The 12,743-nt window shown below is 43.6% G+C and overlaps 1 protein-coding gene across 4 annotated transcripts in view; it reads left to right on the top strand.

The window, feature by feature from the left end:
* capn15 (calpain 15) overlaps nt 1-12,743 on the top strand; it is a 36,748-nt gene that overhangs the window by 14,380 nt on the left and 9,625 nt on the right. For all 4 annotated transcript variants that reach the window (XM_058061792.2, XM_058061793.2, XM_058061794.2 and 1 more), the window contains exons 2-5: nt 1,951-3,550; nt 9,918-10,126; nt 11,916-12,099; nt 12,517-12,740. In XM_058061792.2, the coding sequence (XP_057917775.2) occupies nt 1,951-3,550; nt 9,918-10,126; nt 11,916-12,099; nt 12,517-12,740 (2,217 nt within the window). The remainder of the gene's footprint in view (nt 1-1,950; nt 3,551-9,917; nt 10,127-11,915; nt 12,100-12,516; nt 12,741-12,743) is intronic.

Raw genomic sequence — 12,743 nt, 5'->3', positions numbered from 1 at the left:
AAATAGTTTTTCGAAGCATCGATTAATCCCTGAAAGTCCCTGATTAGTCCCTGAAAAGATAAAACACAACCACATGCACAGGTTAATAAAAATATATATTTCTAAATGATCTGCTCATATCAATAAAGTATAATAACATGAATAATACTAACAATAATAATAATAGAAATAAAACTAACTATAGTGTGTATTTGAGGAGTGTCTGTGTCAGTTAAAAAATAAGTGTCAGCAAGACACGAGTGTGTGAGGAGTGTGTTTTTGTGTGTGCGAAGCTGGAGCACAAGTTACGTGGTGGTTTGGATGAATGACGGGGTTAATCATTGCAAACAAGGAAATTAAAAAAGTTGAAAGCGTCTTCTCCTCACAAGTAGCTCCCGAGTGCTTCCTCAATAGGTGCTGGTACCATCACAATTTTGCATAGGTAACAAACCACCGCATCATTTACCTTTTTGCCGTGAAGTATTCCCATACTTTGGATACTCTGTTGCGCGATCTTGAACCAGTCATTGTATGGCATATCACCTCGTACTTCGGTACGTGACAAAAGTAAAAATAAATAAATAAATAAATAAAAAATGTATCAGATAACTTAAACAGTATTATGAAAGCAGGGGGTGAACAAATGTATACATATTTATATAAAATATAAATATTTTATTATATATTTTTATTTCTTTTTCTCTACTGTAAAGCGTCTTTGAGTACTATACAAATAAAATGTATTATTATCATTATTATTATTATCCCACAATTTTCTGGGCTAGATGTGCTATATATATATATATATATATATATCACTATATTGACAGTTACTATGGTACCCATTATGTCATTGGATGCTCATATCACCTTGTACTTCGGTACGGGACAAAAAAAATTAAAAAATAATTTAAAAAAATTACCAAAAAAAACAAACAAACAAACTTCAACTATATTAGGAAAGCAGGAAGTGAACAAATGTAACAGTTACTAATTGTAAAAGTACCAGATGGAGGGTAGGATTTAATAAGCTTTGCTTCTTCCTACTCCTTTTGGACATGAGGAACTGTGAACTGATTATGTGATGCACTCAATTGTAGTGTGTTCATGACTATCTTCCGTCCCCTGCTCTTCATGCTGCCTTTTTTGTCACTAATCATACAGTGATTGTATATGGATTTACTGCCCTCGGTGCCCTCTGCAAGGAGATTTAATGTTACCTCCTCTGAGCTGGGCAATCTTTTGCTTTCACACTCCATTTTTCTTTTCTCATTTTGTCTCTTCCCTCTTCATGCAATCTCAGGTGGCTTTTGTCCACTCTTCCTTCAGATAATCACCACAATCTCACTAGAAGCAAGCGTTTCTTCTCTCCGTACTTCATTTTAATCACACCTGTCTCCGCCATCTCAATTGTATATTCCTTGTTCTTGTTTCAGCAATCTTTCTCCACTATTGCTTGACACCATGTCGGAAATAAGGGTTACAAAAGGAGTTCATGTCTCTCGTGCTGCAATCTACTCTAAAGGATGATTATTGGACTCCTAGATAGCTGTGTGGACCAAAGCTGAAACTAAACTACAACTGAAGTAACTCACGATGTACACGGAAACACATGAGGAGTTGAACAGCAGGGCAATTTCACCTTCAAACATGTCGGGTTCCCACTTATCATTGTCGGAGTTGCTCGGATAACAGTTAAAGCAGATACCGAACATCAACAATCCATTCACATATGGTGGCGCTGGTTACACACGGCGTGTTCACTAGCTTTCATCCATCGCTCTCACGCCGCTCGCAATTTCACGTTGAACTTCCTGTTTACACCAATGTCCAGCTGCATACCGTATGTCTTAGGTATTTTTCCGATTGGTCGACAGTCACTCCTGTTGGGTGCCCCTGTAATATAATGGTTGGGGGAGCCCAGATTTCTTGAATTAGTTCTTACTGTTTTTTTTTTTTGGTCTTTTGCAGCCACTCTCACTCTCCTGGCTCCATGGCCGCTGCAGTCCGAGGCAGTGAATGGTCATGTGGACGCTGCACCTTCTTAAATGTCGGCGGAGCACCTCGCTGTTCCATCTGTGAGGCCCCTCGCCAAAAACCTGACCTCAACCAGATCCTTCGCCTGAGCAGCAGCGAGGAGCACCGTTGGGCTTGCCCCCGCTGTACCCTCAACAATCCTCAGGGATCGAAAGCCTGCTCCGTCTGCGGGTTCGGACCGTCCTCCACCACCCCGGCCCCTGCCATCACAACCGTCGCTGCCACGTCAAACGGTCTCCCGCCTGCTCCTACGGAACCCCCAACGCTGACCGTCAAGCCCACGGTGCTTTCAGAACCCCAAGGACAGGTTTCGTTGAAAGAGGACATGTTGAGACGCTCGGAGAGCAACGGAGAGGTGGGCGGGTCAGATGTGCAGCATCTGGGTTGGGCTTGCCCTCGCTGCACGCTTCTCAACACACCTGTTGCACTTTCGTGCTCAGCCTGCGGTGGGCCCAGAAAACTATCGCTACCCAAAATCCCCCCTGAGGCTCTGGTGGTGCCTGAGGTGCGCACACCCGTACTGGGGTTCCCCGTGGGCTCAGCAGGGACAGCGCCACTAGTCATTGACTTAACAGATGATTCCCCTCCAGCTCCTCCCTGCGACCCCCAAGAACCTCCCCATGTGTCCTCACAGCCCCTCTCTTCTGCGTTTAGTGCTTTTACCTCCCTCCAGAATAACCCCGTGCCACGAAGTCGTAGAGAAGTGCCCCCTACGGGGAGGCCACCAAACCCAGGTAACAACACGCCGAGTCCCACCTCACCTTCAAGCACGGGTGTCCCCCTACAGCCCGGCCCACAACGTCCTTCCAAACCCAAACACGCCCAACCACAAGAGCCCTCATACCCTAGTAAGCGCCTCAGTATTTTAGAAGAAGACCCCGAAAATCATCCAGTCCCCACATGGAAGTGCCCAGGCTGCTCTTTGGCTAACCCAGGTGGCCTGTCTAAGTGTGACACCTGTCGATCATCACGGGCTGGTGCTGACTTAATCGATTTGGGTTGCGAGACCGTACGCTTCACCCCGGCAAGCCCCTCTAGCCCAGACTTCAGCACCTGGGCTTGCTCCAAGTGCACCCTGCGAAATCCCACAGGTGCTCCAAAGTGCTCAGCCTGTGGTTCTTCCAAACTGCATGGCTTCCAGGAGCAGCAGGCCCCCCTACCACGCTGCTGCGCACACTGTGGCCAGGTCCCATCAGGGTCTGGCACAGCATGCTCCTGTAATCCCACCTCTTCTTCATCCTCATCGGGTCATAAAACACGGAAACAGGGCAGAGGTTTCCCGTCCTCGTCTGCGGCTTCTTCCACTTCCTCCTTGGAGAGGGCAGGACAGTGGAGTTGCCCAGCGTGCACGCTGCTCAATGACGTCAAGGCCAAGAACTGTGCGGCATGCCACACACCCCAGCAGTACCTTACCCTTCGCAAGGTGGTCAAGCCTCTGAAGAGGAGGGAAAGCATGCACGTCGAGGCTCGTCGGCGAAACGATGAAGGTGAAGCCAAGGAGCTTTGGGAGAACATTGTCAGCTTCTGCAGAGAGGTAAGAGGAAATATCAACTAGGGATTGACAGATATGGGTTTTTTTTCGGGCCGGTACCGATTTTTTTTCCATCACCCTTAGCCGATGGCTGATTTTGCTTTTCCTCCCTCAAGTTACATGAAAAAATGACAATAACAAATATTACAGGTCAAGTTTAAAGAAATATTCATTGAAATGTAAACACTGAACACAGTAGGATTCAGCTTTCTTAACCACACATTTAAACGGCATTATCAACTTTAAAAGGAATAAATATTCAACCATGTGCAAAATGTGCGATGTGATGACTGCTCCTCCGCAGTGAGACGCGGGCAGGGTCCTCCGGCAACACAAAGCTGCCTGGCGGATGCCTGTCTGTAAATCATGCGGCGGAAAACTACATCGGCGAACCCACACTCATATCGGCCGATACCGATTCAAGTAAAGAACACAAACAGGGCTCGACAATAACGATGTACCGATGGCCCGGGGCAAGTTAAAACAATATTCGGGCAAGTAAATCTAATCAGTGATATTCCCGTCGGGCAAGTGCACTTTGGCATGCCGTACTGCCAAGAGTTTTTTTTAAAGCGGTTCTTGTTGGGTGTTGGTAAAACACGGACTGCGTAATTCCGGTGGTAATTTGCAAAGCAATCCTTGCAAATCTTGAAATGGACCAATCAGAATCGTTTATTTAGACCGCGGTCCGTAATCCACAGTCCGCGTTTTACCCACACTCGTTGTTCGCGATCAACCAATCAGCAATCGTTTGACTACGAAAACATCCATCATGGCGTCGCTGCCAACATCGTTTAATTCTGAAGGAAACAGCAAAAAGTGATGAAAGGGTGCCTCCTAAACAAGTATTTTATTAGCGGCAGCAAATCAAATGATGGCACAGGTGAGTGAACCAGATTGCTGTGACAATTTGAAGTGGTCACAATGAAACACCAGCGATTAGATCCAATACCAAGTGCTGATTTTTCACAAGCTACAAAATCTAGCGCTTCCATTTCTCTGTGGATTTTTCTCACCTATGCTTCACAAATTATTGTTTGACCGGTGAGCTTTTTTTCTGGATTAAAAACACTTTACTAGTACACAAATGTGTCTATTCAGTAACGTTTCATTGTGGTGCACAACTTATAAATATCACTGCTTAGTACGACTACGATGTGTAAGGTATTATGGTAGTACTCTCATTCCATCTTTATTTGAGATTCTCATGTGATGCCACAAAAAATTATATGATATCATTATGGCAGTCTTTTCATTTTACATGGGGCAAGTTTGGGCAAGTAGTTCTCTCTTTAAGCCCTGACAAATATCGGCCCGATATATCACTCGGTCGATGTATCGGTCGATCCTTAATATCAACTGTTGCCCCCTGCTGGGACAGAAATACATTACTTACTTGTCTGAAATTCACACACAAAATGCCTAAGACTTTGATCTGGGACTCCCGCGGAAAAAAAGCAAAAGACATCTATCTTTGGCAGTCAACGTTACTTCTTGAAAAGACGTCTTTGGCAGTGAATGAGTTAAGGTGATCCCTCAGCACCCTTCACATCCACCCTCATCCTCAACCCCCCCCCCCCCGCACTTGTTTACATTAACTATATGCACTCTTCACCCTCTCCATATAAAATCAGTCAATCCCCCCATGTCATAGTGTTTTATGCCTGACTGCATGTGTGTGAACATGCGAATGCCCTATTTTTAGCCGTGGAGCTTGAGAACGGGGCAGAAATGATCCCCTTCCCTATGGTGATCACTAACTGTATTATCTGGAGCTGCTCAGTTTTCTAGGGAAGGCGGGTAGTTCATCCCAGTCAGCCAGCATGTAAACAGATAATACAGACAAATAATATATAATAATAGTTAATAATAATCTCTTCAATGGATATGGACATGTCTCTCGCTCAGTATGTTATAACTGAGGGGTTTTGCCACAGTGGTTTAGTGTAATTTACTCGTTCCTCTGTGAGTAGCTACTTGTCTGAAGGCAAAGAAGCAAACCAAATGAATTTAAGTATGCAACCCCAACATAATTTCATAAGCTGTAATCATTTTATTCTGCAATAAAATGTGTACGAGAAGTGCACAAAAGTCTTGAAATGCAACTGGGATTTCTTCTTCGCCTTTTTTCATAATGAAGGTACAATTCTCGCATAGTGACTGACCAACTTAAGAATTTATTCTCCCTTCTCACTTGGTGTAGAACAGGGGTCGGCAACCTTTCCTATCAAAAGAGCCATTTTACCCCAAGGAGCTGCAAAACATACAGTAATTAAAAAACAATATCTTATAAACTTTGGAAAGTTTGAATCTTTCTTAATTTGACCAGTTTTAACAGTAGAATACAACAAATAGAAGTGCAGTGTGCGTGTGTAATGGACGTCAATGACAGTATCATCTTGGTTACCTGACGCCTGAAGAAATGTGCAGCGACTCGGGGTGTGTATTGGCAAGAATATGGCGATACAATAGATACATATATAAGGCTCACGATACGATATATAAAACGATACTGTTAATATACACAAGATTTTTTTTTCTTGTAGTTAAAGATTATTTCCACCAGCAATATGCACTTACTAAACACATTTTTATTCCATTAGAACAGTATGTTATGCTGTATCACAAACTTTCCTCTGTAAAAACTTAAAGTGTAGCATTTAGATAAATAAAGCTTTAACATCCAGCTTTAAATTTACAAAAAAAACCCATAAAAAACAAATAAATTAAATTATGTCTCAAGATCCTGCTCAAATGTTCACATTCTATTAGCTGTGAAAAAATGCAGAGTATACAGTCCCTGACTTATCCACCGTCAGAACAGTATTTTGTGCAACAAAGTAACTAACATCAGTAAAAAGTCCTTTTAGGATGCTTGAAATAACCATTACTTAACAAAATAGTGATATCAATTAGAAAAATAAAATACCTGCAATATCACAGTACTACTTTTGTAGTATACAAAAGGACCTTTGCATTGCTTGCTAGCATCAGGTCCTCATGGTGTCTCGCTAAGTGGACTCGCAGATTTGTCGTGTTTCCTGAATACTTCATTCGGGCAAGACATATTTTACAAACAGCATGGGTTTTGTCAATTTCTGCACACCCTACTTTGTGTAGAAATCCAAAATGTGTCCACACTTCAGCCTTGTACGCCGCAGGGCTGCTGTTATGTGCTGGCATTCTGCCATGTTGAACTGTGTTTATGTGTGAGGACGTTTCACTCGTCAATCTCCTTCAACGTTCTTGCCTAATTGACTACGTAAGTGCTGCCACCTAACGATCGGAGGTTTAAATTCAAATCAGAAATGAACCTTTGCCGTGTCTGCACTTGAATAAATACCATATACAGTCTATGATAAATGGCTAATAATATCCATAATTATACTTTTTAATATCGATACAGTATCATGGAACCAAGTATCGCGATATATCGCAGAAACAATATTTTCTTACACCCTAGCAGCGACATGCTCACATCCAGAGCAAATTGCGAGTCTCCCATGATTGACTGCCAGATTTAGAGGGAACTTTGGGGTGTCAAAGTAGTTCAGAGGAGGAAAAGCGGAGTTGATAGAGAACTCTTGCTATTATCGGATCTTGCTAATATTGAAGATAAATGTACATAAATAAATGTGTAAATTAAATGTAACTTAAATGTTAACTTTGGTGCCAACAAGTCCGGGTGTTAAACACCCACAACAAAGAGGCTGAAGAGCCACATGCGGCTCTGGAGTCGTGGGTTGCTGACCCCTGGTCTTGAACATCCTCCAGTGAAATGGTTGGCCAAAAGTGATTATTTCCAAGCACTGTACTGTGTGTATTGTTGCACACATTTCCCCTATGAATCTCTTGCAATTCACTAAGGTGTTGAGAAGTCCTTTTTGTTGTGTGTTAAACAAGTGTGACACTGTGAAATCTGCTTCTTTGCATTTTCCTTGGCACGTTTCTGGAGACGAGCGGGGTTGTCTGCACCGCGTATATTTGGCTACAAGCATTCCACCATTTAAATAGGGGTCCTTGTATGCTTGCCAGGTTTGCGTACTCTGGGAGCTGTCAGGAAGGCTGCGGTCTATGGTTTGCAGGCTGGCACGTGTCCACTGTTATGAAGTCAGGGAATCGCACTTAGTACACAGCAACAGATCAGACACTGAATCACTGGGAAATGTCTGCAGTGTGTGCAGCCTGTATACCAGTAACAAGGTAGAAATTCAGTTTGGAGTAGCGTTCTGAGATCGAGGACTGTACGCAGAACAAGGGTCACAATTTTATTTGAATGACTTGAGCCAAAAGCTGTAGTTCTGCATGTTTTTCTTTACAGATTTTAAACCTTGATGTGCTTCTACCTTGATTTTTCTGCCTTTTTGTATTGAGTTGTGGACATATATAGAGCTGCTTCATACAATAACCTGCACAGAAAGCTTTCTAGAGCTTCCAGAGTCCACACCTAGTCCTTTGCTTTCCACTTAGCCCTGCCAACACGGCGAAATCTTCACATTGCAGCAGAACAGGGGAGAGAAAGTCTACAGCTTGTATACGGAAAAGCCCATTTAAGGACGTATGGCTCACTGTGACATCACAGGGAGCCGGTGTTAGAAAAAACTTCTGATCGTTCAGAACCATCCCAAACTTCTTTCAGGGCTCACTTCCAAATGCGTAAAGCTCATTATCTAAAACCTTGGCATAGTTTAACATGATAATACAACATTCTAACAATACAGTAAAGTCTTCTTATATCAATATTGTCGGGAGTCGGAAAAAATATCGATATAACCGGACTGTCGATATATCCGATCCTGCGCCGAACTGCATTAAAAGTGGGCAATAATGCACTCGACGTTGTTCTATAGTATAGAACAATGTCGAACAGCTTAAATCAATCTTTGCTTAAGGATTTCAATACCAAAAAAGAACACGGCCAACGGCTGCTTCCAGTCAACTTTATTTTTCACACTTCCACCACCAGAGCACAGCACACACACCGATTCCCGCACTTCCTGGTTCACAGGTCATGCTCAACCCGCCCCACATAGCTGGCCAAACACATGCCTGCAACAGAAGAACCAACGAACGCCAGCATGTACATATGAAAAACAGTGATTATTGCAAGCGATAAAAAGATATCTGAATACAACACAATTAAATACATGTATTTGTACGCTTGTGTCTTCGTTGTGTATGCTATGTCAGTTGGTTCTTCTGTTGACTGAAGCAGCCGTTCGCCGTGTTCTTTTTTGGTATTGAAATCCTTAAGCAAAGATTGATTTAAGCTGCTTTTGTATCGATATAAGCAGACCAAATTGGCTGGCGGGAGATGAAAAGGGCATCGTAGTAACCGGATTATCATAATAACCGGGTATCGTACTAACGGAACTAATTATATCATAAAAGACTAGAAATTTGCCGGGAAATGAAAATAGTATCGTAATTAGTAATTCGTTATAACCGATATCGATATAACGAGACTTTACTGTATTTATAAGTCAGAAAAGTGGAAAAAGCATAACAGGTCCCCTTTAAGGAGGCAGATTGTATGAAACCTCCATGCTCGAATGTAAAAATGCATATCTGCAAGGTGATAACCTAACATGCCACTCTTGAGGAAGAGAAAGAAGCAAAGGAAAATATTACTAAGAAAATGAAAAATGCAATTGATGAGATGGATCAGAATGCACGAATGACCAATGTGATCCTAACGGGGCTCCAAATTCCACCCAGGTCAAATGACAGAGGAGAACCAGATGAGCTGTGTGGCAGAAACAACACCACACCCGTCATCGTTAAGTTCACCAATAGGGAATTCAGAAATGCACTGCTGAAACAGGCAGAGAAGCTGAAAGGTACAAACGTGAATGTAACGCTGTAAATCCACATTGGCACCTCCATCCATAAAATTTTAAAGCTAGTTCAAGGGGTCATGCATAAAACGGTGAACTATGCACTTCCGTGAGCTGCATCACAACCTTGGATGACGGAGATCAAGGCAGTGGAATTGAATTATGAGGGGAGGGGCGCTGGCGAGCAATCAATTTGCTTCACGGCTAGCAGCGGGGTGCCCGAATTACATCCGCTATGCTGGCCAATCCCGCTTCTGACACCACAAATAGGGTTTAGATGAGCAGATAGTGTGTCACATTAGGTGTCTGTGACAGGAAAGATGCTGCTGCTTATTTTAAAGCAGTTTGCTTGTAATGGTGATGGTTCTACCTCCCGGGTGGTACATTGTTCCACTTTGGTCTCCTGCTGTGTCGCTGAATGATGCCACTCCAACCTCTTTTCCATTAAAAGCCTGAAAACCAGTCCAATATTACATTTCATATTTATCGTGTTCTGTCCCATTCTTACTTTCTGCTGTCCATCCCCCAATCAGAACAAAGTCAACTTCGTGGATGACAGCTTCCCCCCAGGACCTCGGTCCGTTGGCTTCCCCGAGGGAGACAGCGTCCAACAGCGAATCAAGAAGTGGCTCCGCCCTCACGAGATCAAATGCAGCAACTTCAAAGACCGAGGCGTCAAGTGGTCCGTTTTCCGCACGCCGCGGCCCTCTGACATCCTCCAAGGGTTGCTGGGAAACTGCTGGTGAGCTGTCAGAACACATCACATGGAAACGGGATGTTCCTCGGGCTGTATCGTTTCAGTCGGGATGGAGAGGCCATCATTGCTGCTACAGGTTGTTCAGTGTGTAAAAAAAATAAAACAAAAATAGTGCAGTGCAGTTTTTCAATGCCAAAACTGATGAAGAGTACCACAATAATATACTTAATATCGTCTCCCTCTGCTGTAGACTAATAAATAGTGATCACTGTTTTGTGACGGCCATTTTGAAAAGCACTTCAGCCTTGAAGATAGAAGCGCTATAGCTGACTAAGACAAGGGAAGTGGTACAATGATAAGTTGCTCCGAGAAAAGGGCAAAACAACACAAACATTACATGAAAGAATTGAAGCTTTATGCAAAGATGTACCTGGCAGTAAGGTAATTCACAGAAATCTGGACTCTGGACCTTCAGTATGTTTTATATCTCTGCCCTTGTTCTGTGTCCTTTGGGTGACACACACACACACACACACAGACACACACACACAACAAAGTCCCTCCCAAAGTTGTCCCAATACAAGTTTCATCAGCGGCGCACACAGCTTATCAAAAATAACCCTCCCTCGAGCCAAATCCTCTCACTCTCAACAGGATGTAACCCAAATTCTTCCACACACACACACACGTACACACACACGTGTACACAGTTGTCCTAATAAACCGGCAAACAACCAAGCTGCCGGCAGCCAACCAATGGCAGCAGAGTAGAGAAAACAGAGGCTGTCACTCTTGTTATGAGAACGGCAGTCATATAAGGTGGACATTTGGAAGACTTGTCCTTTTTTAAAAAAAATATTTTCACATTTTATATTTATATTTATTTATTTATATATATTTATGTTATTTCTATTTATTATTATATTATTTTATTTTTAATTATATTATTATTTATTATATGATTATTTATTTATATAAAATTTTATATATTTATTAGGTTAATCTGTGACTCCAAATTGTATGAATGGTGAAAGGTATGAATGTGAGTGTGAATGGTTGTTTGTCTATATGTGCCCTGTGATTGGCTGGCCACCAGTCCAGGGTGTACCCCGCCTCTCACCCCAAGACAGCTGGGATAGGCTCCAGCACCCCCCGCGACCCTCGTGAGGATCAGCGGTAGAAAATGAATTAATGAATGAATGTTTTAATTGTGGGCTGCACGGTGGTCGAGTGTTTAGCGCGCAGACCTCACAGCTTGGATACGAGGGTTCAATTCCTCAGCCATGTCAAGCTTGTCATGGGTTATAGCCCCAACATAGTTTTGTTATTTTGGATTATTATGTTATCATTGGGCTATGTTGGGCATATGTTATCAATGTTTTAATTGTGGGTGCATGTTTTAATCCCCGTGCATGCGTGGGTTTTCTCCGGGTACTCCGGTTTCCTCCCACATTCCAAAAACATGCTAGGTTAATTGGCCACTCCAAATTGTCCATAGGTATGAATGTGAGTGTGAATGGTTGTTTGTCTATATGTGCCCTGTGATTGGCTGGCCACCAGTCCAGGGTGTATCCCGCCTCTTGCTGGGATCGAAGACAGCTGGGATAGGCTCCAGCACCCCCGCGACCCTCGTGAGGAAAAGCGGCAGAAAATGAATGAATGAACGTTTTAATTTTTTAAACGTAAAGTCGGGCCTGGATTTAATGTGCCCTCTGCTGGCCGCTGCCATACAGTGATATCCATAGCAACTACTACATAACAACACCTCATTAATGCCAGTGTTATGATATGATTCATTGGATTGACATTTAATCTTCCCCGTCAATAATTCCAGGTTCCTCAGTGCCCTGGCGGTGCTAGCCGAGCGTCCCGAGCTGGTAGAAAGGGTAATGATCACCAGGACCATCTGCACTGAGGGAGCCTACCAAGTTCGCTTATGCAAAGACGGAACATGGACGACAGTGCTGGTGGATGACATGCTGCCTTGCGATGACTACGGCTTCCTTCTATTCTCCCAGGTTTTATAACGCACACAAGCCACAAATGACACATGAAGCAACACAAAACATTGCACGGGAGCGAGGATATTATGCTGTGTCCTTTCCAAACCACAGAGGTTATTGAAGATGGAAAGATACAGGTGGAGGGTTCACCTTCTGACGGGCTTTTTATAGTCCTGCACGCACCAGATTGTGACCCCTGAAGGCAGCCAAACATGAATGTGACTGTTAATGTGTCATTTCACCCGATGTGCCATTCATCTTGTTGATGGCTTTCATTGCATGCTGTGCATCATAAAAGCCACAGCGTCCTTATTTTTGTATCGATCATAAATGCTTCAATTAACAGCGCTATTTAGTGCCTAACCTCAGTGTTCCATAGTCGCCGGGTGCGTCAGGGTCTCTAAATGTGACTCTTGGTTGTGGTCACTCCAGGCCCAGAGGAAGCAGCTTTGGGTGGCACTCATTGAGAAAGCCCTGGCAAAGCTCCACGGTTCCTACTTTGCCTTACAAGCGGGGCGTGCCATCGAGGGCTTGGCAACACTGACGGGGGCTCCGTGCGACTCCCTGATGCTGCAGGTCAGCTCCACCAACCCACGGGAGGAACCCATCGACACTGATCTGATCTGGGCCAAGATGTTGAGCTCCAAGGAAGCCGGGTA

The sequence above is a fragment of the Doryrhamphus excisus genome, unplaced genomic scaffold (assembly GCF_037039965.1).
Source record: "Doryrhamphus excisus strain RoL-2023G ecotype Guam unplaced genomic scaffold, RoL_Dexc_Guam_v1.1 HiC_scaffold_24, whole genome shotgun sequence".
Classification (NCBI taxonomy): domain Eukaryota; kingdom Metazoa; phylum Chordata; class Actinopteri; order Syngnathiformes; family Syngnathidae; genus Doryrhamphus; species Doryrhamphus excisus.
This window is presented reverse-complemented; position numbering and strand designations above follow the sequence as displayed.